This window comes from Pongo abelii, chromosome 22 (assembly GCF_028885655.2).
Source record: "Pongo abelii isolate AG06213 chromosome 22, NHGRI_mPonAbe1-v2.0_pri, whole genome shotgun sequence".
Lineage (NCBI taxonomy): Eukaryota > Metazoa > Chordata > Mammalia > Primates > Hominidae > Pongo > Pongo abelii.
This window is the reverse complement of record NC_072007.2, coordinates 56,708,722-56,734,599: the sequence shown is the minus strand read 5'-3', so window position 1 is coordinate 56,734,599 and position 25,878 is coordinate 56,708,722. Positions and strand designations below refer to the sequence as shown.

At 52.7% G+C, this 25,878-nt stretch overlaps 2 protein-coding genes across 15 annotated transcripts in view; one reads left to right on the top strand and one right to left on the bottom strand.

Moving 5' to 3' along the window:
* Positions 1–3,351, bottom strand: part of PCNT (pericentrin) — a 122,299-nt gene extending 118,948 nt beyond the window's left edge. For 12 of the 14 annotated variants that reach the window (XR_010138901.1, XR_010138902.1, XM_024239384.3 and 9 more), the window contains exon 1: positions 47–322. Coding sequence is in view for 12 of the 14 variants with exons in the window: in XM_024239384.3 (XP_024095152.3) it covers positions 47–100 (54 nt within the window). In the remaining 2 variants the exon portion in view is untranslated. Of the gene's footprint in view, positions 1–46 lie in introns of all 14 variants that reach the window. The other 2 variants (XM_063720941.1, XM_054542709.2) reach the window with 2 other exon arrangements.
* Positions 1,585–24,176, top strand: C22H21orf58 (chromosome 22 C21orf58 homolog). Its single transcript, XM_024239390.3, is given in 10 exon segments — positions 1,585–1,684; positions 6,070–6,149; positions 6,151–6,279; positions 7,006–7,066; positions 8,727–8,800; positions 9,394–9,558; positions 13,186–13,297; positions 22,043–22,134; positions 22,458–22,612; positions 22,896–24,176. Coding segments are annotated over 9 exon segments (966 nt in total). The 3' UTR covers positions 22,611–22,612; positions 22,896–24,176.
* The last annotated feature ends 1,702 nt before the right edge of the window (positions 24,177–25,878 follow it).

Here is a 25,878-nt window from a genome sequence, read left to right as displayed (position 1 = left end):
ACGACTTCACGCCAGAGCAGCTAGAGAAGAAGCCCCTGATGTTTACCTTCGTCCTCCCGGCCTCCACCTTTCTGCGCCGCTGCTCTTGCTCAACTTCCATCTCCCTCAGACTCCGCGCGGGCCGCCCGGCGGTGACGGGGCTGACACAGAGCAGCCTTCGCTCTATTTACACTCCCTCCCCCGCGCTGGGGTTCGCCCTCCCCCGCGACAACTGTCACGCAGCCGCGGCCCCGCCCCCGACACGCGCTGCCAATCAGGGGGCCGCGTTCCCGGTCTCGCGCACGCGCGCTCAGGGCGGTGCAGCCTGGGCGGAGCCCCGCCCTACACGCTCGCCGGCCACAGATTGGTGCGCTCACGTACCCGCCTCCTACGGCAGGACCAGTAAGCGGATAGCGGAGGCCTGGCGCCCGCTGTGATTGGCCAATTTTAAAAGCCCCTACCAGGCTGCCCGAGCGGCAAAATGTTCGCGCTGCTGGTCCCGCGCGGGCGGCACCTGGGCTTTGTGTCCACTAGGACCGCGGGCCGGGCTCCTTGCACGCGCGGGCGGCGCCGGACGGCGCTCAGCAACCACCCGGACAGGGCCAGGCCGTTTTTTCCCGCTCAGGCATTAGTCGTCGGTTGTGGGCCGCCGCGGGAAGTTGAGGCCTACTACGGATGAGGTTGCTGAGGTGAATCTGAGGGGATCCGCAATGGCTCCCTCACCCTTGCCGGGACTCTGGGAACCCGAAACAAAATCCTACACCACCAGCCCGCCGAATGCGCCCCCTCGGCCGGGGGTCCCGGGTCTTCAGAGAAGAACTCGGCCGAATGCGGTCAGAAAGCCCGCGAACCGCCTGGACCTGTAGGCCCCGCCGCTTGGAGCTCCCGCCTTTCCCGACCGAGCCCGTGTCTGCTCGTGTGTCTCACTGATGTCTTAGGTTTAAAAGAAAAGAAAAGGTTTTTAGTAGACAGAAGAGAAATGGGGCCGTGGGTTCGCGGTCCCGGGGGAAACTGACGTCGCATGAGGTCGTCGTCCCTCAGCTTGAGCTCAGCGGAACGTGAGCTTGCAGAGGTGGAAACCACGGAAGGTTTGGGTGTCTTGGAGCTCCCTGGACACCGAAGCCGGGACACAGTCCCGGGGTCCGCACTGCCTGTGACCTGCGGCGGGACCGCCGGGGTGGGCGTTTTCTCAGCGGGCGCGCGCGTAGGCGGGACTTGGGAAACTAACTGGAGCGAAGTGCCAGAAAACCAAGACGGGGCGGGTGACCTCGCGCAGGCCGTCCTTTCCTGTGGAGTATTCCTTCAGCTAACCCCTTTATTTCATGTGTCCAAGTCTGGTTTCTGGGTTTCTTCGTAGTCCCTCCGGGCCTGTTCGTGCGCCTTCACTTGCAAACGGTTCGTCGTGGAGGGCCGTGTGCTTGTTTGCGGCAGTAACGATGCCCTTCCCGAGCGTGCTGGAGTTGGCTCCTCGCTGACGCAAGCTCACCTTGCTGCCTCCTCAGCAACTACAACTTAAACGCGCCCTCAGGAAGCCCTGGAATCTCGCTCAGGATTTTTTTTTCTTTTTTTGAGACAGTCTCGCTGCGACGCCCAGGCTATAGCGCAATGGCGCGATCTCGGCTCACTGCAACCTCCCTCAGGAAGCCGTGGAAGCTCGACCGCCAGAAACTTCCTTCTCCTCACTCAGGCCACAGTCTTCCGTGTGGTGAGCGGGGTGTCCAGCGGTCTTCTGGTTCCCAGACTCGGAATTGGGTGGTTTGAGCAAACTGGGCAGTGGGCTCATTAGAGCAGGCGCCAGGCAGGCAACACAGCCAAGCAAGCAGGGGCTGCGCCCACAGGATCACACTTTCCAGGAACAGAGACCCAGACTGTGCCTGAATCTCACAACTGTTACGTGTTACAATACATTTACAACTGTGGCACTGAGGGGATGTGCCCAGGTTTGCCTAGACTGTGTTCCTCAGAACCCCAGAGTCGTTTCTGTGGACATTCTAGAGAGGTTCTGCTAATGTTGGACTTGGGTCTTATTTCAGTTCTTTTTTCTTTTTTTTTTATAGACAGGGTGTCAGTCTGTCACACAGGCTAGAGTGCAGTGGTGAAACCACTGCTCATTGCAGCCTCAACTTCCCTGGGCTCAGGTGATTCTCCATTCAGCCTCCTGAGTAGCTGGAATTACAGGCACACACCACCATGCCCGGCTAATTTTTGTATTTTTAGTAGACACAGGGTCTCACTGTTGCCCAGGCTGGTCTTGAACTCCTGGGCTCAAGTGATCCACCCGCCTCGGCCTCTCAAAGTGCTGGAGTTACAGGCGTGAGCAACCTCGCCCAGCCTCAATTCACTTTAAACTATTAAAAAGCTGTCAAGGCCAGGCAACCACTGCGCTCCAACCTGGGTGACAGACTGAGACCCTGACTCAAAAAAAAAAAAGCTGCCCAAATAAATTGTGTAGATACTCACCCTCAAGGAGGGAAACGTAACTCCCCTCTCAAGTGTAGACCACACATAGCCACTTCCTCCCAAAGAGTGCAATAAAGAAAATGAGGGAAAGAGCCACTTTATTGTGGAAAAAAGTGGCAGACTCCACCTCAGCCAAGTGACCCAGGTCAGCCTCACAGTTACAGTCAAGGTGACAGTGTGTGTCCCTGATGTGATGGGGTGACAGTGGCACTTCACCCCTAGATGCTTCCTTTCTGTAACCTGCAGTCCCAGTCTAACCAGGAGAAAACAGACACATTTTTATTGAGGGACATTCTTCAAAATATCTGCCCAGTACTCTTCGAAACTGTCAAAGTCATCAAAAACGATGAAAGTCTGAGAAGGAGCCTAAAGACACATAACAATGTAATGGGGTGTTCTGATGGATACCACATTAGGGACATGAGGCAAACCTAAGGAAACTGTCAAAGTGTGGACTTCAGTTACTTGTGTCTCAATATTGGTTCATTAATCATAACAAATGGGCCAGGTGCACTGGCTCTCGCCCAAAAATTAGCTGGGCATGGTGGCACGTACCTGTAGTCCCAGCTACTCGAGAGGCTGAGGCAGAAGAATCACTTGAAACTGGGAAGCAGAGGTTGCAGTGAGCCAAGATTGCACCATTGCACTCTAGCCTGGGTGTCGCAGCGAGACTCTGTCTCAAAAATATATATATATAAAACAAATGTAGCACACTAAGGTAAGATGTTAATAAGAGGGGAAGCCACACGTGTGGTATGTGGGATCTCCATGTACTATCTTCTCAATTACTCTAAATCTAAAACTGTTCTTAAAAAGCCTATTAAAAAAAAAAGTCTGACAAATCCATGCCCTCTGGAGCGTGTTATGTATACTACTAGAGATTCCAAGGAGGCAATTCTTAGTGCTTCCCATTCACTTGGCAGTCACAGCTGTGGGCACGCAGGCTCAAGTCTCTCCTTAAGTCAGTCAGTATTACAAACCATACATAATAGTATACTTGATCAATATATAAATGTTATAAACATTCCATATCAAACAAAGTAACATTTCACATCAAGAGAAAGAGGAGAGGAAAAAAAGTTAACCAGTTCAACTAAAAGGAGAATCTATCTGGCAAGGAAGCATCTCTGATGTGGGCAGAGCCTGCAGCAGCAGATGCGGAGGGCTTCTCACAAGTGACAGCAAGACTGTGTAAAACGGCCGCTTTGACCTGGTGGTGTTCTGCTCTTTTATGGCCATAGAGTACTCTGGTAAGGACTGATGGTAAGAGTGTCTTGTTTATGTCTTTATCTGGGTGGATGCAGTATCTACTGATGAGGAAACATCTGGTCCCTGTTGGCCTGATACCCTTTTTTTTTTTGAGGTGGAGTTTCACTCTTGTTGCCCAGGATGGAGTGCAGTGGTGGTGCCATCTTGGCTCACTGCAACCCCCGCCTGCCTGGCCCTATCTTATAATTTAAAAGGCATCAGGAGCCAGGTGCTATGGCTCACACCTGTAATCCCAGCACTTTGGGAGGCCGAGACGGCAGATCACTGGAGGTCAGGAGTTTGAGACCAGCCTGGCCAACATGGTGAAACCCCATCTCTACCAAAAATACAAAGATTAACTGGGCATGGTGGCGTGCGCCTGTAGTCCCAGCTACTCGGGAGGCTGAGGCAGGAGAATCACTTGAACCCGGGAGGCAGAGGTTGCAGTGAGCTGAGATGGCACCGCCACTGCACTCCAGCCTGGGCAATGAGCGAAACTCCATCTCAAAAAAAAACATATAAGATGGAGTCCTTTTCTCAGATGAGGTCACTTATATCAAGGGTGCTCTATACAGTTGTTTAACTAAATTAACCTGGTTTTTCTTCTGTGCACACTCAGAGCTGTTTAAATGTCTCCCAAGACTGTCACTGTTAATGACTGTGGACAAGAGCCAGGTTCTTTTATTATCTTATTTATTTTCTCTAGACGGAGGTTTTGCTCTTGTTGCCCAGGCTGGAGTGCTGTGGTGCAATCTTGGGTCACTGCAACCTCTGCCTTCTGATTTCAAGCGATTCTCCTGCCTCAGCCTCCCAAGTAGCTGGGATTACAGGCGCCTACCACGACGCCTGGTTAATTTTTTGTATTTTTAGTAGAGACGGGGTTTCACCATGTTGGCCAGGTTGTCTCGAACTCCTGACGTTGTGATCTGCCTGCCTCAGCCTCCCTAAGTGCTGGGATTACAGGCATGAGCCACCACGCCTGGCCCTTTTTTATTATTTTTTATAGAGATGGGGTCTTACTGTGTTGTGCAGGCTGGTCTCCAACTCGTGGGCTCAAGTGATCTTTCTGCCTTGGCCTCCCAAAGCACTGAGATTACAGTCATGAGCCAACGCCCAATGGCACTGGGATCTTAAACATAGGGCCAGAGTCTGCTCATGTCCAGCAGCACCAGCGAGAACCCCTGACTGCCATCTGGGAATGTGTGGCACCAGGCAGGGCATGTGACCCCAGCCCACAACCTCCACAGATCTGGAGGGAGGGTAAGGCCTGGTTTCATGCTGACTTCATTTCTGGTTGGATGGCCTCCAGGGTAAGGTGAGTTGAACTCTACATCAGGAGTAACCCAGCCCCTCCAGGGCCAGCAGGTGTGAGGTGCGCCCCTCTGAGGATCTCCATGAGCTGCCTCTGTGAGCCTGACTTCCTATGGGCTGGCCAGCCTTTACCCTATCACTCACTGGTCCAGCTCCAGGGTCCCCACATGGATGTGGGTTGGAAGATGGGACAGGCACACAACCATAGATACTGATGGACATGGGCCATTTACAGAACTGAAGGCAAGAGAGCAATTTTGGCCACTGAAGCAAGTCCCTGGGTTAGCTGCACCGAGGAGGGTGCTGACCTCCACCCGTTGGGTCCACAGGTCTGGGCCCCTGCTGCTGACATCCCCTAGATGTCAGTCTGCCTGCTAGTGGGATTGACTAACTCATCAACGTGTAGTTTAATGCCCAACCAAGTGCAGACCACGCTCCTGTTTTGCGTCGCCCTCTGTGAAGCTTCCTGCGTAACTTGACTCCCTGCCCGGTGCCCCCAGCCCCAAGGTGGGACACATCCCCTGGGCACCCCCTCTGGTCCTGCTGAAGCCTAGCCCCTCTGCAGGTCACAACCCGTCCTCTGTCCTGCCCCTTCTGCTGCCTGCAATTTCCTGAACTCCTTGGTAGGTAGTCTCCTCACCCTGTCCTCCCAGTGTCTCCCCACCCTGTCTTCCCTGCTTGCTCTGAGGGTCCCTAGGAGGGGAGGTGTCGTTAACACCCTGGAGGCAGTACATGGGTGGGGCGTCCTCCCCTGACACACAGGCTTCTGGACTGGGTCCTGAGGCTGGTGGTGCATAGGGGGTCACGACTGTCCCCCTCCCCCAGGTCTGAGGGCTCTGCCCCTCTGAATCAGCTGCTGCCCACTTTTTTGCCTTCCCGTGAAGCCCAGCCGGCCACACCTGGGGATGTTTACAGGTAGCCTGAGGACGCACAGTGGAAACCTGGCAACCTGGGGCCTCCCTGTGTCCGGCAGCCTGGCAACTGTCACGTGGCGCCCAGCGCTGGCTTCTGGGGCACTGCAGTCCAGGGAGGGTGTGGATATCTTCCCACAGGGCCCTTCTCTTCCCTCAGGCTGGTCTCCAGGAGGTAAGGCCAGCCCTGCAGGCGACACTGGTGCTTGGGCTCCTGCTGAGCAGGTCTTTCCTGTGAGTTAACAGAAACAGGGAGGGAGGTGGGCTGCGGCCTCCCCTGCGCCTGCAGTCGTCTCCTGCAGCTCCCACCATGCTGGACACATCAGCAGCAGAGCAAGTGACCCGACTGACGCTGAAGCTCTTGGGGCAGGTGAGGCAGAGCCCGGGATGCTCCTGTTTTTAACAACTCCCAGGCTGTGGCGTTGAAGGGACTCTTCGAGACAGCCCTGCAGGTGCAGAATGCAGGGCCCCAAGGGCCGGGCCTGGGGCTGGCAGCCCAGTGGACCCATCCTCAGACTCAGTCTTAACATTCTCTGAGGGTCTGGGTGGCCCATGACCGACCTGCCTGTCCTCACAGGCCACTGAGCACAGTGTCCGGGGAGCCTCGGTGCCTGGGGGCTCCTCTGCGCCCGCTGCCTGCATTGTTCCCTCTCTGGCTGCCTGAGGGACCTGCTGTCCACCTTTCGCCAGCCCTGCGTCCTGGCCCACAGGCCGCCATGAGAGGGACTCACCCCTGGACACACCCAGCAGGTAGCTGCTCAGCTCAGGGTCCAGGTCGGGGGTGCTCCAGGCATGCACTGGCTGGGAAGCCTGGAGGCCTCACCAGTGAAGTGTCTCCCAGGGTTGCTCTTCAGAAATCTGCCTGAAGGGACCACTCAGAGCATCCGCCCCTAGGCTTGTGGATGGAACACATAAATTAGCTAGAGGTCAGGCTTACAGAGGCAGCTCATGGAGATCCCCACCTGTTGGCCCTGGAGGGGCTGGGTTACTCCTGACGTACCGTTCTTTTCACTCAGAAAGCCTCTTAGTCATTCCTGGAGCACACAGGGCCTTTGCCTGGAGCCAGCATCTGTGTCACGGTCTCTCTTCCTCACAGAAGCTGGAGCAAGAACGGCAGAACATGGAAAGGGGACCTGAGGGCCTCCACCTCGAGCCAGGTGAGAGCCCCTGGGCTGCTTGGAACCAGCACAGACAGACGCAAGTGTAGCCGCTCCAGGGGGAGGTGGGGACAGCAACTCTGGGAATCACCCCCATTCCTGGTACCAGCGAGATTGTCCTCAACGTTTTTCCTTTACATTCAGAGTTGAAGACACCCCCATTCCTTATCACCTTTAGTCTGCAAACCCCAAAAAGGGGCACCTTCATTGTTCCCATTTTGCAGATGAGAAAATGGAGGCAGAGAGAGGTTGCTCACCCTGGCAGTGGTCACACCCAGATCAGACCCAGTTGCTCTGGTTCCAGAGCCTGAGCTTGCCCATTGGTTAGGGAGGAGCTGCTGTCCTCACTGTTACCCGGGGACGTCCGGGGAGGAGCTGAGGATGCCGGAGGAGCATTTCTTGTTCTTTGGAACGTGGGGCAAGCTGTGAGCTGTGGGAGCTCACCTGCCAAGGGCAGAGCCCAGTCTCAAATACAAAGAGAAAATCCCAAACCAGGTCCCCTGACTGCAGAGCCAGTGTGAGGCAACAGAATGGTTACCAGTGCCTGGGGCAGAGGGTTTGGGGACCCCCCCAAGGACTGGCTAGGGTTCCCAATGGCCCCTCTCCAGTGTGATGCTGGGTGAGGGGCAGGACCCCTGTGCCTAAGGGAAACGAGGCCAGAACCCTGCCGCCCACCTTCTGGAGCCTTCTCTTGAGTGTAGACCCTCCCCCAAGGAATGTAGACTTTTTCTTTTTTTTTCTGAGAAGGAGTCTCGCTCTATTGCCCAGGCTGGAGTGCAGTGGTGCAATCTCAGATCACTGCAACCTCCGCCTCTGAGGTTCGAACAATTCTCCTCGTGCCTCAGCCTCCCGAGTAGCTGAGATTACAGGTGCACTCCACCATGCCTGGCCAACTTTTGTATTTTTAGTAGAGATGGGGTTTTGCCATGTTGGCCAGGCTTGTCTCGAACTCCCGGCCTGAAGTAATCCACTCAGCTCGGCCTCCTAAAGTGCTGAGATTACAGGTGTGACTCACTGCGCCTGGTCAGATTTTTTTTTTTTTATTCCTGAGACAGGGTTGGTCTCACTCTGTCGCCCAGGCTGGAGTGCAGTGGCCTGATCACAATTCACTGCACCCTCGACCTCCTGGGATCAAGCAATCCTCCCAGCGCAACCTCCCACTGTTGAGATTACAGGCATGAGCCACCACGCCTGGACTGGGGGGCAGACTTGAGGGATGGGCAGATACTTGGGGATCAGACCAGACTCTAGACCACTTGGGGCCAGAGGGTGGCTCCAGGTGGCCAAGGTCAGGCTGCAGCCAGCCCCGTAGAGGCCTTGGCCTCCTGGAGCCCAGGGCACTCTGTATGAAATGCACTCAGGAGGAAGCTGGTTGCGTGATTTCAGGCTCCCTTCCAGGAATGAGATGACCATCAGCCAGACTCCAGCACTGAGTTCCCTGGATTACCCCTCCCCTGATGCTGCCCCTTGCCCTCCTTACCCAACACTGGTCCCTCTTTCTCTGGGATAACCTAAGACCAGGAGCCTCCCAGGCCTCCCTCATCCTGGGAGAGTGGGTGAGGCAGGGCCTTTCGACATGGGTGCAGTGCCATCCGGTCCGAGTGCTTGCAGCGACAGCCTCTACGCGTTCCTTGGTGAGCAAGCAGGTGCTTCCCTCCAGGAAATGAGGACTGGCCAGACGATGCCCTGCAGACTGCTCTGAAGAGAAGGAGGGACCTTCTGCAGAGACTCCGGGTAGGCCCTGCACCCTCCGAGCGAACCTGGCTCAACTCACTGTAGCAGAGATAGCTGCTCGGCCTTAAGGCACCGGGTCGGGGAGTATTGGGGAAGACCTTTCCAGACTCTCAGGGCCAGGCCCCAGCAAGGACACTGTTAGCTTAGAGACCTGCCTGGGTGCAGGTTTTCATCAGGGCTGGAAATGTTGAGTAGGGGCCCAATTCCAGGAGGACCTGGAATTCTGGGATGTCTGGAGGTTTGCTCCCACGGCACTCACCAAAGATGCATCTGAGTGGCAGAGATGTAGGGGAGGTGGGGCCGCTTTTCTAAGGGGAGACCTAGAAAAAAGTAGGCCTGGAACTGGCTTGAAAGAGAGAATAGACCCTGTTGGCTGGGAAAAGAAAACAACTGGAAACTAGCTGACACACCTGGGTCAATTTCAGGAGGCCACCCTCATGCATATACCCCTGGAAGGGTCTTCCAGCCATGGCCATCCTGCCTGGAGAGGCTCCCGTACCTGCCCAGGCTGGCCTGAGCCTCAGGCTGGGGGTGCCTCTGTGGCGCTGGGGCTCCCCCTCCCCGTGTGCAGCAGCTCTGCATCGGCCTTGCAGGAACAACACCTCCTGGACGAGCTCTCTCGGGCCCAGGCCTGGAGCGGGCCAAGCAGAGGAGCCCTCGGGTCAGTCCTGCCCCCAGAGCTGCCCCCCACAGGCATCCTACCCGCTGCCTCCCCATCCCCGCTGGCCCCAGACCCGCCAAGGATCATCCTGCCTACGGTAAGAGGGCGAAGGCGAGGAGCACATTTGAGAGTGGGAGGCGGGTACAGAATTAAGATTTTACAGAAGGCGGGAGGCGCTGTACCTGCAGCGAGGTTGCCTCGTCACCCCCATCCTCCCAAGGCCCACCTTTGAAGGGGGCCAACCGCCTGCCTGGGCACTGTCCGGGCCTCCCCGGACTGCTTACCCCTCATCACAGAGGAAGGCTGGGGCCCAGCTCTGTCTCCCAAACCCCAGCTCTGGCCTTAAATGTTGCATTAGGGGTGGAAGTATCAGGAGAGCTCAGCAGGCGGCCCTGAATTTGGGGAAGTATGTCAACTCCTCAAAACTTTATCACTAGCCGGGTATGGTGGCTCACATCTCTAATCCCAGCACTTTGGGAGGCCGAGGCGGGTGGATCACCTGAGGTCGGGAGTTTGAGACCAGCCTGGGCAACTTGGCGAAATCCTGTCTCTACTAAAAATGCAAAAATTGGCTGGGTATGGTGGTGCATGCCTGTAGTCCCAGCTACTCAGGAGGCTGAGGCAGGAGAATCGCTTGAGCCCAGAAAGAGATTACAAGACTCCATCTCAAAAAAAAAAAACAACAACAACAACAAAAAAAACTTTATCATGCCCAGGAGATGCCTAAGGCCCCAATGTCAAGGGCAGAACGTTAAAGGTAAATAGTGCTCCACTTCTGAGAGCTTCCTACAGCTGTTCAGCCTTCTGGGTGGCAAGCAGCAGAAAACAACTCTGACTTTCTGAAGCAAAAAATGGATCAGAGGGAAACCAGGCACCCAGAGGTGGGATGGAAGCTGGGGGCCCGGAGGTCAAGGCTTTGGTGGGATTCGTGTGACTGGGGTGCAGGGAGGGTGGAAGAGAAGAGGCTGAGGTGGGAATTTCTAGACAGGGCAGCAGAGTCTATGACCTGGAAGGCTTTTGCCCTTTGGGAGGGGACCTTGGCAGCAGCACATGGCGGAGGGTACAGAGGGAAGGGGAGCCTCCGAAGGACCTGCCCCAGATCCTCCTCTGCAGATGTGTGGCCCTCACCAGGTTCTGGATATTCCCAGCCTGTGCCTTCCTGTCTTCCAGCACCACGAACCTCCTCCCAGGACAGAAGGGAGTACGGGGGGTCGTTGCTGTGGACCCCCCATCTTCCTCATCCCAAACACATCTACACTTACTGTGTATCCATCAGGGCCAGTTATGCCTGCAGGTTTCGCTCTCAGCCCCAGTGACACCAGGCAGGTGAGCAGGGGCTGTGGGTCACTAAGATGAGCTTCCTGGCAGCTGGACTCAGAGCCCCTGAGGTAGGAGGTCCCATCAGCCAGGATGGGCATGGCAGCTCTAAGAAAGCCTCATGGGTCTGTGCCAGTGGTGGGCAAACCACAGCTTCAGACCGGAGCTGGCCTGCCTCCTCTTCTCACGCAACCTGCAAGCCAAGAATGGTTTTACATTTTTAAATGTTTGGGGAAAAGCCAATACAATTATCATATTTTGCAACATATGAAAATTATATGAAATGCCAATTTTAGTGTTCATAAATAAAGTTTTATTGGACCAGGCCCATTTGTTTCCACATTGTCCGTAGCTGCTTTCATGCTGCAATGGCCAACTCAAGAGCTAATGGTGTGTCCTGCTTTGGAAGCCGTTTACGATCTAGCTCTTGGCAAAAGTTTGCCAACTCCTGGTCTCTGCCGTCCTTTCTGTGAACTGAGGAAGAAGGGACAAGGCCAGGCAGCCTCACACAGCTAAAAGAGGATAAAACAGAAGGCCTTTCATGCTCTAATATTTGGCTATAATTTATTTTTACTCAGAGGAGAAACCAAAGCTTATTTTCATGACGTGTTCTATATATGTACTACAGTATATGATGGAGTACGGTTGTTATTGGGGCTGGGATAGAGAGGTCACTGGACAGAATTGAGAACGCCTGTTGGGATGCAGCCATCCTACACACGGGTCTGCCCCAGATGCTCAACACCATCCATCATTAGGAAAATGCAAATTAAAGCCACAGTGAGCCACCACTGCATCCCTATTAAAGTAGCTACAATTAAAAAGACTGACCAGGCCAGGCACGGTGGCTCATGCCTGTAATCCCAGCACTTTGGGAGGCCAAGGTGGCCAACCGCTGCTGCATTTCCCCTGCCTGGACACTGTTGGTTGGTTGGATGGGTGGCTCTCCTGAGATCAGGAGTTAGAGAGCAGCCTGGCCAACATGGTGAAACCCCGTCTGTACTAAAAACACAAAAATTAGCGGGGTGTGGTGGCAGACGCCTGTAATCCCAGCTACTCGGGAGGCTGAGGCATGAGAATCGCTAGAACCTGGGAGGCGGAGGTTGCAGTGAGCTGAGGTAGTACTATTGCACTCCAGCCTGGGCGACAAGAGCAAGACTTTGTCTCAAAAAAAAAAAAACAAAACAAAACACCATACCAAGTGTTGGTTGCTCCTATTAAAGCAGAATTCGTGGAACCAGGCCTCAGCCCACCCTGCTAAAGACAGGAAATGTGGGAAACATTAAAAATACTGCATCCTAAGTGATATCTAGACTGAAATACCTTTCCATTCAACCATCTATTCAATGTCTGGGGTTAATCATTTAAAGTTCTCCTTGGATGGATGAATGGATGTGTAGGTAGATGGTTGGCTGGTTGGATGGATGGGTGGGTGGATGAATGGGTGGGTGGGTGGGTGGGTGGTTGGTTGGTTGGTTGGTTGGTTGGATGGGTGGATGGATGCATGGGTGGATGGATGGGTGGGTGGGTGGTTGGTTGGTTGGATGGACGGGTGGGTGGTTGAATGGTTAGTTGGCTGGTTGGATGGATGGGTGGGTGGATGGATGGGTGGTTGGTTGGTTGGTTGGTTGGTTGGATGGGTGGATGGATGCATGGGTGGATGGATGGGTGGGTGGGTGGTTGGTTGGTTGGATGGACGGACAGGTGGGTAGATGAATGGTTGGTTGGCTGGTTGGATGGATGGGTGGGTGGATGGATGGGTGGATGGATGGGTGGGTGGATGGTTGGTTGGATGAGTGGGTGGATGTTTGGTTGGTTGGATGGGTGGGTGGATGGATGGGTGGTTGGGTGGTTGGCTGGTTGGATGGATGGGTGGGTGGATGGGTGGGTGGATGGATGGGTGGGTGGATGGTTGGTTGGATGAATGGGTGGATGTTTGGTTGGTTGGATGGGTGGGTGGATGGATGGGTGGTTGGGTGGTTGGCTGGTTGGATGGATGGGTGGGTGGATGGGTGGGTGGATGGATGGGTAGATGGATGGGTGGGTGGATGGTTGGTTGGATGAATGGGTGGATGGTTGGTTGGTTGGTTGGATGGGTGGGTGGATGGATGGGTGGTTGGCTGGTTGGATGGATGGGTGGGTGGATGGATGGATGGGTGGGTGGATGGTTGGTTGGATGAATGGGTGGGTGGATGGTTGGTTGGTTGGATGGGTGGGTGGATGGATGGGTGGTTGGCTGGTTGGATGGATGGGTGGGTGGATGGTTGGTTGGTTGGATGGATGGGTGGGTGGATGAATGGTTGGTTGGCTGGTTGGATGGGTGGGTGGATGGATGGGTGGTAGACCCATCCTGGAGACACTTTCTTCAAGGACATATGCAGATAGCTAATCACCTGGCTGTTCCTAGGTCCCCCAGCCTCCTGCCACCATCATTCAGCAGCTCCCTCAGCAGCCACTCATAGCACAGATTCCTCCTCCCCAGGCCTTCCCTACTCAACGGTCAGGAAGTATTAAGGAAGGTAAGTGTTCCATATTCATATTGTTGTGGGTTGAGGAAATTATCTACTGAAAGGGAAAATGTTCCTGGAAGCAGGACAGTCACTTAGGGCCAGCTTTTGGCTGTTCAACATGAAAATAATTTTAACTTTAAGAAATCCTTATATAAATGATATAGAGAAGGAAACAAGAGGTATAAGAAAGATAACTGAACTAGGAGGTAAAATAATTGGGCTCCAGTTCCAACTCATCCAGTCATCATCCATTCAAAAACCATTATTAAGATGCTTCTTTTAAAATAACTTTTAGGGCCCGGCTTGGTGGCTCATGCTTGTAATCCCAACACTGGGAGGCCGAGGCGGGTGGATTACCTGAGGTCAGGAGTTCGAGACCAGCCTGGCCCACAAGGTGAAACCCCATCTCTACTAAAAATACAAAAACCAGCTGACCATGGTGATGGATGCCTGTAATCCCAGCTACTTGGGAGGCTGAGGCAGGAGAAATTGCTTGAACCTGGGAGGCAGAGGTTGTAGTGTGAGCTGAGAATGCACCACTTTACTCCATCCTGGGCGACAGAGTGAGACTCTGTCTAAAAAATAATAATAATAATAATAATAACAACTTTTAAATACTTGATTTTATTTATTTATTTATTTATTTAGAGAGTGTCTTGCTTTGTTGCCCAGGCTGGAGTACAATGGCATGATCTCCACTCACTGCAACCACTGCCTCCTGGGTTCAAGCGATTTCTCCTGCCTCAGCCTCCCAAGTGGCTGGAACTGCAGGCCTGCACCACCATGCTTTGCTAATTTTTGTATATTCAGTAGAGATGGGCTTTCGCCATTTTGGCCAGGCTGGTCTTGAACTCCCAACCTCAGGTGATCCGCCCACCTCAGCCTCTCAAAGCGCTGGGATTATAGGCGTTCGCCACTGCACCCGGCCCAATTTGACAAGTTTTATTTATTTATTTATTTTGTTTTTGTTTTTTGTTCTGAGACAGAGTCTTGCTCTTGTTGCCCAGATTGGAGTGCAATGGCACAATCTTGGCTCACTGCAACCTCCACCTCCTGGGTTCAAGCAATTCTCCTGCCTCAGCCTCTCGAGTAGCTGGGATTACAGGTGCCCACCACCATGCCCAGCTATTTTGTTGTATTTTTGGTAGAGACGGGGTTTCACTATGTTGGCCAGGCTGGTCTCGAACTCCTGACCTCAGGCAATCCACCCGCCTTGGCCTCCCAAAGTGCTGGGATTACAGGTGTGAGCCACCACACCCGGCTTGACAAGTTTTAACATATACATATAACATATACTTATATCACTACAATCAAGACTGAGCATATCAATCACCTCCAAAGTTTCCTCCTGTTTCTTTTTAATCCCTCCTCCTACACCCCCATGCAACTGCTGAGCAGCTTTCTGTCACTATGTAGTAGTTTGCATTTTCTAGATTTTTTATTTTATTTTATTTTATTTTTGAGACAGAGTCTTGCCTGTCGCCCAGGCTGGAGTGCAGTGACATGATCTCGGCTCACTGCAACCTCCGCCCCTCCAGGTTTAAGCAATTCTCTGCCTCAGCCTCTGGAGTAGCTGGGATTACAGGCACCTGCCACCACACCCTGCTAATTTTTTGTATTTTTAGTAGAGACGGGGTTTCACCATCTTGGCCAGGCTGGTCTGGAACTCCTGACCTCATGATCCACCCGCCTCAGCCTTCCAAAGTGCTGGGATTACAGGCGTGAGCCACCATGCCCGGCCTGCATTTTCTAGATTTTTGTAGAAATGGTCTACACAGTATGTACTCTTTTTTTGTATGGCTTCTCTCAGCATGACTGTTTTAAGATTCATCACTGTTGTTGGGTTTATCAATACATGGTTCCTTCTAATTGCTGAGTAGTGTTGCATTGTGTGAATATATCAGTTTGTTATGCATTCACCTGTTGGTGGATGTCTTAGCCCATTTTCTGTTGCTTAGAATATCTGAAACGGAGTAATTTTTTTTTTTTTTGAGACAGAGTCTTGTTCTTTTGCCCAGACTTGAGTGAAGTGGCGAAATCTCGGCTCACTTCAACCTCTGCCCACCGGGTTCAAGTGATTCTCCTGCCTCAGCCTCCCAAGTAGCTGGGATTACAGGCGCCTGCCACCACGCCCAGCTTATTTTTGTAGTTTTTAGTAGAGACGGGGTTTCACCATGTTGACCAGGTTGGTATCAAATTCCTGACCTCAGGTGATCCGCCTGCCTCGGCCTCCTAAAGTATTGGGATTACAGGCGTGAGCCACCAGGCCTGGCCTTGGGTTAATTTTTGCATTTTTAGTAGAGACGGGATTTCACCATGTTGGCCAGACTGGTCTCGAACTCCTGACCTCAGGTGATCCACCCACCTCGGCCTCCCAAAGTGCTAGGATTACAGGCGTGAGCCACTGTGCCTGGTCAAATCTGGGTAATTTATAGAGAAAATAAATTCATGTCTTACAGTTCTAGAGACTGGGGAGTGCAAGGTTCAGGGGGCACATCTGGCGAGAGCCTTCTTGCCGTTGGGGACTCTGCAGAGTCTGGAGGCGGTGTAGGCATCACATGGCAAAGGGGCTGAGTGTGCTAATGGCTAGCTCAGGTCACTCTTCCTCTTCCTATAAAGCCACCAATTCTCCCATGATAACACATTAACCCATGAAATCATTAATCCATTATCCCATGTATGCATTAATCCATTCATAAAGGCAGAGCCCTCATGATCCAAGTACCCCTTACAGGCCCCACCTCTCAATACTGCCACATGGAGGATTAAGTTTCAACCATAGCAATGAGAGGCCCCACCTCTCAATACTGCCACATTGAGGATTAAGTTCCAACCGTAGTAATGAACATTTGGGTTGTTTCTTGTTTTTGCTTATGACCAACAAAGCTGTCATGGACATTCCTGCCTCAGTCTTTCTGTGGACGTATGCTTTCATTTCTCTTGGGTAAATACCTAGAAGTGAAATGTCTGAATCATATGAGATTTAACTCTTTTTTTTTGAGATGGAGTCTCACTCTTTTACCCAGGCTAGAGTGCAGTGTCGCGATCTCGGCTCACCACAGCCTCTGCCTCCCGGGTTCAAACAATTCTCCTGCCTCAGCCTCCCGAGCAGCTGGGATTACAGGCATGTGCCACCGCGCCCAGCCAGCAGTTTCTTAAAAGTTAAATCAGCCGGGTACGGTGGCTCACGCCCATAATCCCAACACTTTGGGAGGCCAGGGTGGGCGGATCACGAGGTCGGGAGTTCGAGACCAGCCTGGCCAACATGGAGAAACCCCGTCTCTACTAAAAACACAAAAATCAGCCGGGCGTGGTGGCACATGCCTGTAGTGCCAGCTGCTCGGGAGGCTGAGGTAGGAGAATCACTTGAACCCGGGAGGTGGAGGCTGCAGTGAGCAGAGATCATGCCTTTGTACTCCAGCCTGGGTGACAGAGTGAGACTCTGTCTCAAAAAAGAAAAAAAGAAACTGCCAAACTGTTATCTAGTGTCTGCGGCATTTTATATTCTCACTAGTAATGTTTGTGAGTTCTAGTTATTTACAACCTTGGCAACACGTGGTATGGTCAGTCTTTCTCATTTTATCCATTTTAACAGGATGCAGCAGTGGTTGATTGTGGCTTTGATTTGCATTGCCCTAATGACTAATGGAATTGGTAGTCTAGGGACAGATGTGTGTAGAATGGCTGAATCACCTGACAGCTGTCCTCAAATCTGTCCCAGTGACCTGCCTATCCCAACCCCTGTGCTGACTTGGTTAATTACTGTAGCTCTATCATATGTTGTAATCCAAGCCAGACCTGGCCCAGGACAGCCATGTAACCCACATCCAGGGGATACCATTCCTATTGTGATCCATATGAGGAGCCCCTGGAGTGGCAGAGAGCATAGCTTGTGCCATCATAAAGGGTAGTCCTGTCTTTCCTTATTACCTGTCGATTTTTCCAGATGAACTTTAGTGATAGTCTGTCAGGTGCTAAAAAGCACACTGAGGTAGGGGTGTGTGTGTGGGTGTGTGTGCCCATGCTTGTATGCCACAGGTTCTAAAAAGCACACTGAGGTAGGGGTGTGTGTGCACGTGCGTGCTTGTGTGTGCCTATGCTTGTATGCCATAGGTTCTAAAAAGCACACTGAGGTGGGGTGTGTGCACGTGCGCGCTTGTGTGTGTCTATGGTTGTATGCCATAGGTTCTAAAAAGCATACTGAGGTAGGGGTGTGTGTGAATGGGTGAGTGTGTGCCTATGCTTGTATGCCATATGAGAGAAAACGCAGCATTTAAAATCAGTGGTTAACAGCCAGCACAGTGGCTCATGCCTGTCATCCCAGCACTTGGGGAAGCTGAAGCAGGAAGATAGCTTGAGCCTAGGAACTTGAGACCAGCCTGGGCAACACAGCAAGATACAATCTTGGCTGGGCGCAGTGGCTCACACCTGTAATCCCAGCACTTTGGGAGGCTAAAGAGGCTGGATCACCTGAGGTCAGGAGTTCGAGACCAGCCTGGCCAACATGGTGAAATCCCGTGTTTACTAAAAATACAAAAATCAGCCGGGTGTGGTGGTGGATGCCAGTAATCCCAGTTACTTGGGAGGCTGAGGCAGGAGAATTGCTTGAGCCTGGGAGGCGGAGGCTGCAGTGAGCTGAGATCACGCCACTGCACTCCAGCCTGGGTGACAGACCAAGACTCTGTCTCAAAAAAATAAAAATAAAAATAAGGGGAGGCCGGACACAGCGGCTCACGCCTGTAATCCCAGCATTTTGGGAGGCCAAGGTGGGAGGACTGCTTGAGCTCAGGAGTTCCAGACCAGCCTGGGCAACATGGGGAAACCCCATCTCTACAAAAAAATACAAAAATTCGCCAAGTGTTGGGTGCATGCCTGTAGTCCCAGCTACTTGGGAGGTGGAGGCTGCAGTGAGCTGTGATTGTGCCACTATACTGCAGCCTGGGTAAGAGAGTGAAACCCTGTCTCTAAATAAATAAACAAATAAAGGGAAATAAAAAACATTTGTAGGAAAGTAGATACTGGGGGAGTTTGCATAATAACTGTTCTAAAGGAATTCGTAAAAGATTTTTTTTTTTTTGAGATGGGAGTGTCGCTCTGTCGCCAGGCTGGAGTGCAGTGGCATGATCTCAGCTCACTGCAACCTCCGCCTCCTGGGTTCAAGCGATTCTCCTACCTCAGCCTCCCGATTAGCTGGGACTTACAGGCATGTGCCACCATGCCCAGCTAATTTTTGTGTTTTTAGTTGAGACGGGGTTTCACCATGTTGGCCAGATGGTCTCGATCTCTTGACCTCATGATCCACCCACCTCAGCCTCCCAAAGTGCTGGGATTACAGGCGTGAGCCACTGTGCCCGGCCCTACCCTTATTTTTAAATGCAAGTTTTGCTACATATTGAAATCTAGATTGATAGTCATTTTATCTCACCACTTTCTAAGGACCCTGTGATTGCACTGGGCTTGCCCAGATAATCCAGGATTATATTCCCATCTCATGAGTCTTTTTTTTGAGTCACAGTGTTGCTATATCACCTAGGCAGGTCCAAAACTCCTGGCCTCAAGCGATCTTCCCACCTCAGCCTCCCAAGTAGCTGGGATTATAGCACCCAGCACTCAAGATTCTTTTCTTTCTTTTTTTTTTTTTTTTTTTGAGACAGAGTCTTGCTGTCTCCCAGGCTGGATTGCAGTGGCGCGATCTCAGCTCACTGCAAGCTCCGCTCCCCAGGTTCACGCCATTCTCCTGCCTCAGCCTTCCAAGTAGCTGGGACTACAGGTGCCCGCCACCACGCCCGGCTAATTTTTTTTTGTATTTTTAATAGAGATGGGGTTTCACCATGTTAGCCAGGATGGTCTCGATCTCCTGACCTCATGATCCGCCCACCTCGGCCTCCCAAAGTGCTGGGATTACAGGCGTGAGCCACCACGCCCAGCCAAGTTAACTTTTCTTAAAAGTTAACTTACGGCACGGCACAGTGGCTCGTATCTGTAATCCCAGCACTTTGGGAGATGATATGGGAGGATCACTTGAGCCTGGGAGTTCAAGACCAGCCTGGGCAACATATTGAGACCTCATCTCTACAAAACATATCAAAATTAGTTGGGTATGGTGGCATGTGCCTGTGGTCCCAGCTACTTGGGAGGATGAGATGGGAGGATCCCTTGAGCCCAGGAGGTCCATGCTGCAGTGAGCTGTGTTCACACCAAGGCGTCCCAGCTTGGGCAACAGAGTGAGACCCTGTCTCAAAAAAAAATAATAATAATAATAATTTATGATTTAAAAAAAAACCTGTGTAACTTTACCATTGTGACCACTTGTTAAGTGCAAAGTTCAGTAGTGTTAACTATAGTCACTGCTGTGCCGCAGAACACTTTTATCTTGCAAATCTCAAACTCCACCCATTGAACTACATCACCCCCTCCCGTCAGTGCCTGGCAACCACCGTCCTGTGATCTGTTCCTACAAATTTGACTGTGTTCGATATGTCCTGTGAGTGGAGCCATACAGTATTTGTCTTTGTGTGACTGGCTTATTTCGCTTAGTATGATGTCCTCAAGGATCACCCACATTGCAGCAGGTCACCGATGAGTAACAGTCCATTGTATGGATAGACCACGTTTCTGCATCCATTTATCTACTGATGTATGCTTGGGTTGCTTCCGTCCCCGCTCAAGATTCCAGGCTTACATCTGCCCAGGCCTTTTTGCCCTCTAATGGAACACATGCCTAGCACTGAAATGGCTGTGTCAGGAAATACAGCCACACAGTCTCTCAAAAGGTTTGTGCCCATTTACACTCCACATGCATGAATGAGAATTGCAGTTGCCAGAGCACTTCACCAGCACTTGGTATTTTCAGACTTTTCATTTTTGCCAGCGTGGTGAGCATGTTATGGAAGTTCATTCTGGTTTAATTTGCATTTCGCTTTTTCATATATTTATTGGCCATTTGTTTTTGTTTTTTGAGGGTTTTTTGTAAGAGACAGGGTCTCACTCTGTTGCCCAGACTGGAGTGCAATGGTGTAATCATACCTCGCTGCAGCCTCAACTTCTGGGCTCAAGCACTCCTCCCACCTCAGCCTCCCAAGTAGCTGGGACTACAGGCACAGTCAGCTAATTTAAAAAATTTTGTGTAGGCCGGGTGCAGTGGCTCACGCCTGTAATCCCAGCACTTTGGGAGGCCGAGGCGGGCAGATCATGAGGTCAGGAGTTCCAGACCATCCTGGCCAACACAGTGAAACCCCATCTCTACTAAAAATACAAAAACAAAATTAGCTGGGTGTGGTGGTGGGCGCTTGTAGTCCCAGCTACTCAGGAGGCTGAGGTGGGAGAATGGCGTGAACCTGGGAGGCAGAGCTTGCAGTGAGCCAAGGTTGCACCGCTGCACTCCAGCCTGGGAGACAGAGTGAGACTCTGTCTCAAAAAAACCCCAGCACTTTGGGAGGCCGAGGCAGGTGGATCATGAGGTCAGGAGATCGAGACCATCCTGGCTAACACGGTGAAACCCCATCTCTACAAAAGATACAAAAAATTAGCCGGGCGTAGTGGCGGGCGCCTATAGGCCCAGCTACTCAGGAGGCTGAGGCAGGAGAATGTTGTGAACCTGGGAGGCAGAGCTTGCAGTGAGCCGAGATCGCACCACTGCACTCCAGCCTGGGCGACACAGCAAGACTCCGCCTCAAAAAAAAAAATAAATAAATAAAAAAAATTTTGTGTAGAGATGAGGTCTTGCTAGACTGGTCTCAAGGACTTCTCCCGTCTCGGTCTCCCAAAGTGCGATCATCACAGGCATGAGCCACCGTGCCTGGCCTTATTGGCTACTTGAATATCCTTTTTTGTGAAGCGTCCATTTAAGTAATTTGCCCATTTTTCTTTCAGGTTGTCTGCCTCCCTTATTGGTTTCTAGGAATTCTTTATAATTTCTGTAATGAGTCCTTTTTTGATATGTGCATTTTGAGTGTTCCATCCTTCTTGTGGTTGCCTTTTCACTCTTTTCATGGTGTCTGTAAATGAACAGATGTTTTATTATTTATTTTTTGGGGAGATAGTATCTCACTCCGTTACCCAGGCTAGAGTGCAGGGGCATGATCATGGCTCACTGCAGCCTCGAACTCCTGGGCTCAAGCGATCCTCCTGCCTCAGCCTCCTGAGTAGCTGGGACTACAGGCGTGCACCACTACAACTGGCTTAGATGTTTTAATTTTTTTTTTTTTTTTTCTTGAGACGGAGTTTCGCTCTGGTTGCCCAGGCTGGAGTACAGTGGCGCGATCTTGGTTCACCGCAACTTCTGCCTCATGAGTTCAAGTGATTCTCCTGCCTCAGCCTCCCAAGGAGCTGGGATTACAGGCTTGAGCCACCATGCCTGGCTAATTTTTGTATTTTTAGTAGAGACTCAGAGCACGCCCCAGGGACCTGCACAGTGTACAGACAGACTCGGGCATGCCCCGGGAACCCGCACCGTGTACAGACAGACTCAGGGCATGCCCCGGGGACCTGCACCGTGTACAGACAGACTCAGGGCATGCCCCGGGGAGCTGCACCGTGTACAGACACATGTTCCACAGCCTCTGACCTAGAAGTTCCACAACTCAGAGCACACCTGGGGGAGCTGCACTGTGTACAGACAGACTCAGAGCCTACCCCGGGGACCTGCACAGTGTACAGAAACACGTGTTCTCTGGTCCTATAACACGCTCTATCACTTTAACAAATATGAGAAATGGAAACTTTGTTCAGGGTCCCCCTGCGTCTCCCCTGCAGACATGATGGAGCTGCTGCTGCTGCAGAATGCACAGGTGCACCAGCTGGTCCTGCAGAACTGGATGCTCAAGGCCCTGCCCCCAGCCCTGCAGGTAGGCTCAGCCCCGAGCAGACCCCAAGGTCAAAGAAACAGGGCCTGGGTGGTTTTTCCTCTGGAAACTTCTGCATCTGCTTAGCTCTGAAAGGGCATTCCTGTCTGCAGTCTGGCTGTGAAGCCCCCATCCCCATCGAGTCCCAGCCCAGATGAGGAATGGGTTGCACAATTTGGGGCGGGGAAGGAGCCTCCTCTGGGAGGATGCTTAGACCCCGCCATCCTGCCTATCACATGGGATCCAGCCCCAGTTAGGAACAGGGCGGGAGTGGAGGTGGGCAGCAGCCTGGGCCGCGTCCTGAGCGGCAGGTGCGTCTGTGGCAGGACCCGCCACATGTGCCCCCGGGGGTCCCACGAGCTGCCAGGCCAAGGCTGCCCGCCGTGCACCACCACCACCACCACCATGCTGTGTGGCCACCTGGGGCCGCCACTGTCCTCCAGCCCGCCCCCAGCCTGTGGACGCCCAGCCCACCCTGAGTGTGAGTCACAGAGACCCTGGACGGGGCACCCTCCACCCCCAGGCTTCCTCAGGGCTGTGGGCTGTGGCGGGACCATGGAAAGGAGCAAGGAGAGACCCTGCCGCCACCTGGAGTGGCTACGCGAGTGTGGACTGCAGGCCCCTCCTGGGGAAGCTGGGCAGGCTCGCTTTCTGGCCACGGGGCCATTCCAGGGGGCATCCCTTGCTCTGGGACCCCTGCAGTGAGGGGCCTGTGAACCCCACCAGGGCAGCAGCCCCTCCAAGGGACCCCTCCTTTCCTGTAGGGCGGCGCCGGCCCACCTGGGAGCCTCAGGTCCCCCTCTTCCATCACGGAGGTAAAGTTGAGGCCGTGGACGCCACCAGCCTGACGATCCTGAAATAAAGATTTCATCCAGAAAGAGTTTAAGAAAATCTCAGCTCAGGAGCCAGAATAGAAAATATCAATAGCTTTAGCCACATGGAAGTGTGAACATCCTGATGGGGAAAATACCACAAAGTTGAATTTAATAACTAGGGACACCTGTTTGCCACAGCTGTGGAACAGATTCCCACTAAAGAAGTAGGGGTGCATGGCTCACGCCTGTAATCCCAGCACTTTAAGAGGCTGAGGCAGGAGGATCTCACTTGAGCTCAGGAATTCGAGACCAGCCTGGGTCACGTAGCAAGACCCCGTCTCTACAAAAAATAAATTTAAAAAACTAGCCAGGTGTGGTGATATGCGCCTGTGATCTCAGCAGCTCTGGGGGCTGAGGTGGGAGGATTGCTTGAGCCCAGCAGTTAGAAGCTGCAGTGAGCTGTGATGGAACCACTGCACTATAGCCTGGACCACAGAGCAGGCCCCTGTCTCAAAAAATAAAATGAAAAAGTGAAAGAAGCAAGCTGTGTATGACGTGATCCCTTTTGAGTTAAAGAAAAAAAAAAGGGGGGGGGAGAGCGCTAATGCTGTAAATGCAGAAATGTCTACATGCTGGTTTGCACAGCTCATTCCTGTAAAGCAAAGGCGAGTGCTGGGCAGTGGAAGGCGGCTCACTCTCCTCAGTTCAGTTTCCTTCTTGCTGTGGGGTTTCTCACCATGTGGATAGGCTACCTTGACTATTTCTTTTCTTTACTTTTTGTTACTTTTTTTTGGTGCAATTATGTTTCTTTGCTCTTTTAATGTTATTTAAATATTTTTAAGTAGTATACATAAACTTTCATTCACCCCGTTAGGACAGATTCTTTCATTCCTGAAGTTCCGCCCGAGGAGGAACCCTGTCCCAGTGCTTCCATCCTTGAAAGTTTGCCGGTAGGAGACAGGATGACCAGAGAGTTGCCACTGAGCTGCAGCGGCCTCCGCTCTGGCTGACCTGGCCTCAGAGCTCCCCAGGGAGAGCCACGTGGTGCTGACATGGATGGACACGTGTGAATACCGAAGGGTCCAGCGTAGCTACTGGCAGTAACACTCACTTCTCTCAGAACCATCTTTTCGTGCCTCTTGAAGGTGATTCCAGAGACTCTGTGCTCTCGTTAAAAGCTCAAACCAAAGCTCTGACTCCATTTCCTCTTTTCACGGTGACTTTCTAGCATGGCATTTCTCTTTCCTTCTATTAAATTTTTTTTTTTTGAGACAGAGTTTTGCTCTTGTCGCCCAGGCTGGAGTGCAATGGCGTGATCTCGGCTCACTGCAAGCTCCGCCTCCCAGGTTCATGCCATTCTCCTGCCTCAGCCTCCCTTGTAGCTGGGACTACAGGCGCCCGCCACCACGCCCGGCTAATTTTTTGTATTTTTTGTAGAGACGGGGTTTCACCGTGTTAGCCAGGATGGTCTCGATCTCCTGACCTCGTGATCCACCTGCCTCGGCCTCCCAAAGTGCTGGGATTACAGGCGTGAGCCACCACGCCTGGCCTATTAAATATTTCTCAACAGAATTTTTCATACAACAGAGGGAAGAAATGTCACAGGAAGTGGTGGTCTTTGGATGGCCTGGTCTTGCTGGGTTCACGGGAATGAAAGGCTCTGGCATCCAGAGTGTCTGGTTACGGCACAGCTGGGCTGGCTTAGCCTTGACTGGCCTGCAGGAGGGGTGGGGTCACACCTGAGGGTGGGGCAGGGGATGAGCTCACCCCCACACGCAGTCCCCCTTGGTCCACCTTGGTCCCCCTGGGTAGGCTGAAGAGCTCAGAGCAGGCCCTGAAAGTGGGCTTGGGCTGCTTGGCAGGCGTTTTGGGGTCTGGGTGCCTGGTACCTGGTAGTTAGGAGTGGGGGCTTCTCATGGCCACACCTCCTTGCCTGTGGTCAGGAGGGTGGGGGGTGGTAGGTGGGGGCTCAGGGCACATTGTGCACACCTGTACACCTAATAAGGTGGGTGACACTCACTGAGAGAGGTTGAAGATGACCCAGGGATCAAGGCAGCACATACGCATGGGTCAGAGCCTCCACGGGGTTGGCAGATCTGCAGATTCAACGCAACTCCAGTCAAGATTCCACATTCTTCCTGGCACATGAGGAGCTGAATCTGGAACCACACAGAACGTGAAGGGCCGGGTGACTCCGGGAGCAGAAGGATGAGGACGGACCTGCTCTGACGACACTCTGGCTTGCAAGAGGGTCCAGAATCAGGGCAGTGTGGCTGGGGACAGGCTGGGCAGCGGTGACCCGTGAGCCCCCACTCCTAACTACCAGGTTCCTAGAGCAGGACACTACCCTATACGGGCAACAGGTGATGCTGCTGCTGCCTGGGCCATGGGCAGCTCTTCCTCAGATTCAGGTCAGAAGGGCATTTGCTCACATTCCCTACAGAAATAAAGGGTTGGGGCCAGGCACAGTGGCTCACACCTATAATGTCAGCACTTTGGGAGGCCTAGGCGGATCAATCACTTGAGGTCAGGAATTTGAGACCTGCCTGGCCAACATGATGAAACCCTGTCTCCACTAAAAAATACAAAAATTAGCCAGGTGTGGTGGCACACACCTGTAGTACAAGCTACCTGGGAGGCTGAGGCAGGAGAATCACTCCGAAAAAAAAAAAAGCAATACAGGATTGGGCCGGGCACGGTGTGGTGGCTCACACCTGTGATCCCAGCACTTTGGGAGGCTGAGGCGGGCAGATTACTTGAGGTGAGGAGTTCAAGCCCAGCCTGGTCAACACAGCGAAACCCTGTCTCTACAAAAACAAAAATTAGCTGGGCGTAGTGGTGCGCACTTGTAGTCCCAGCTGCTCGGGAGGCTGAGGCAGGAGAATGGCTTGAGCCCAGGAGGTGGAGGTTACAGTGAGCCGAGACTGCACCA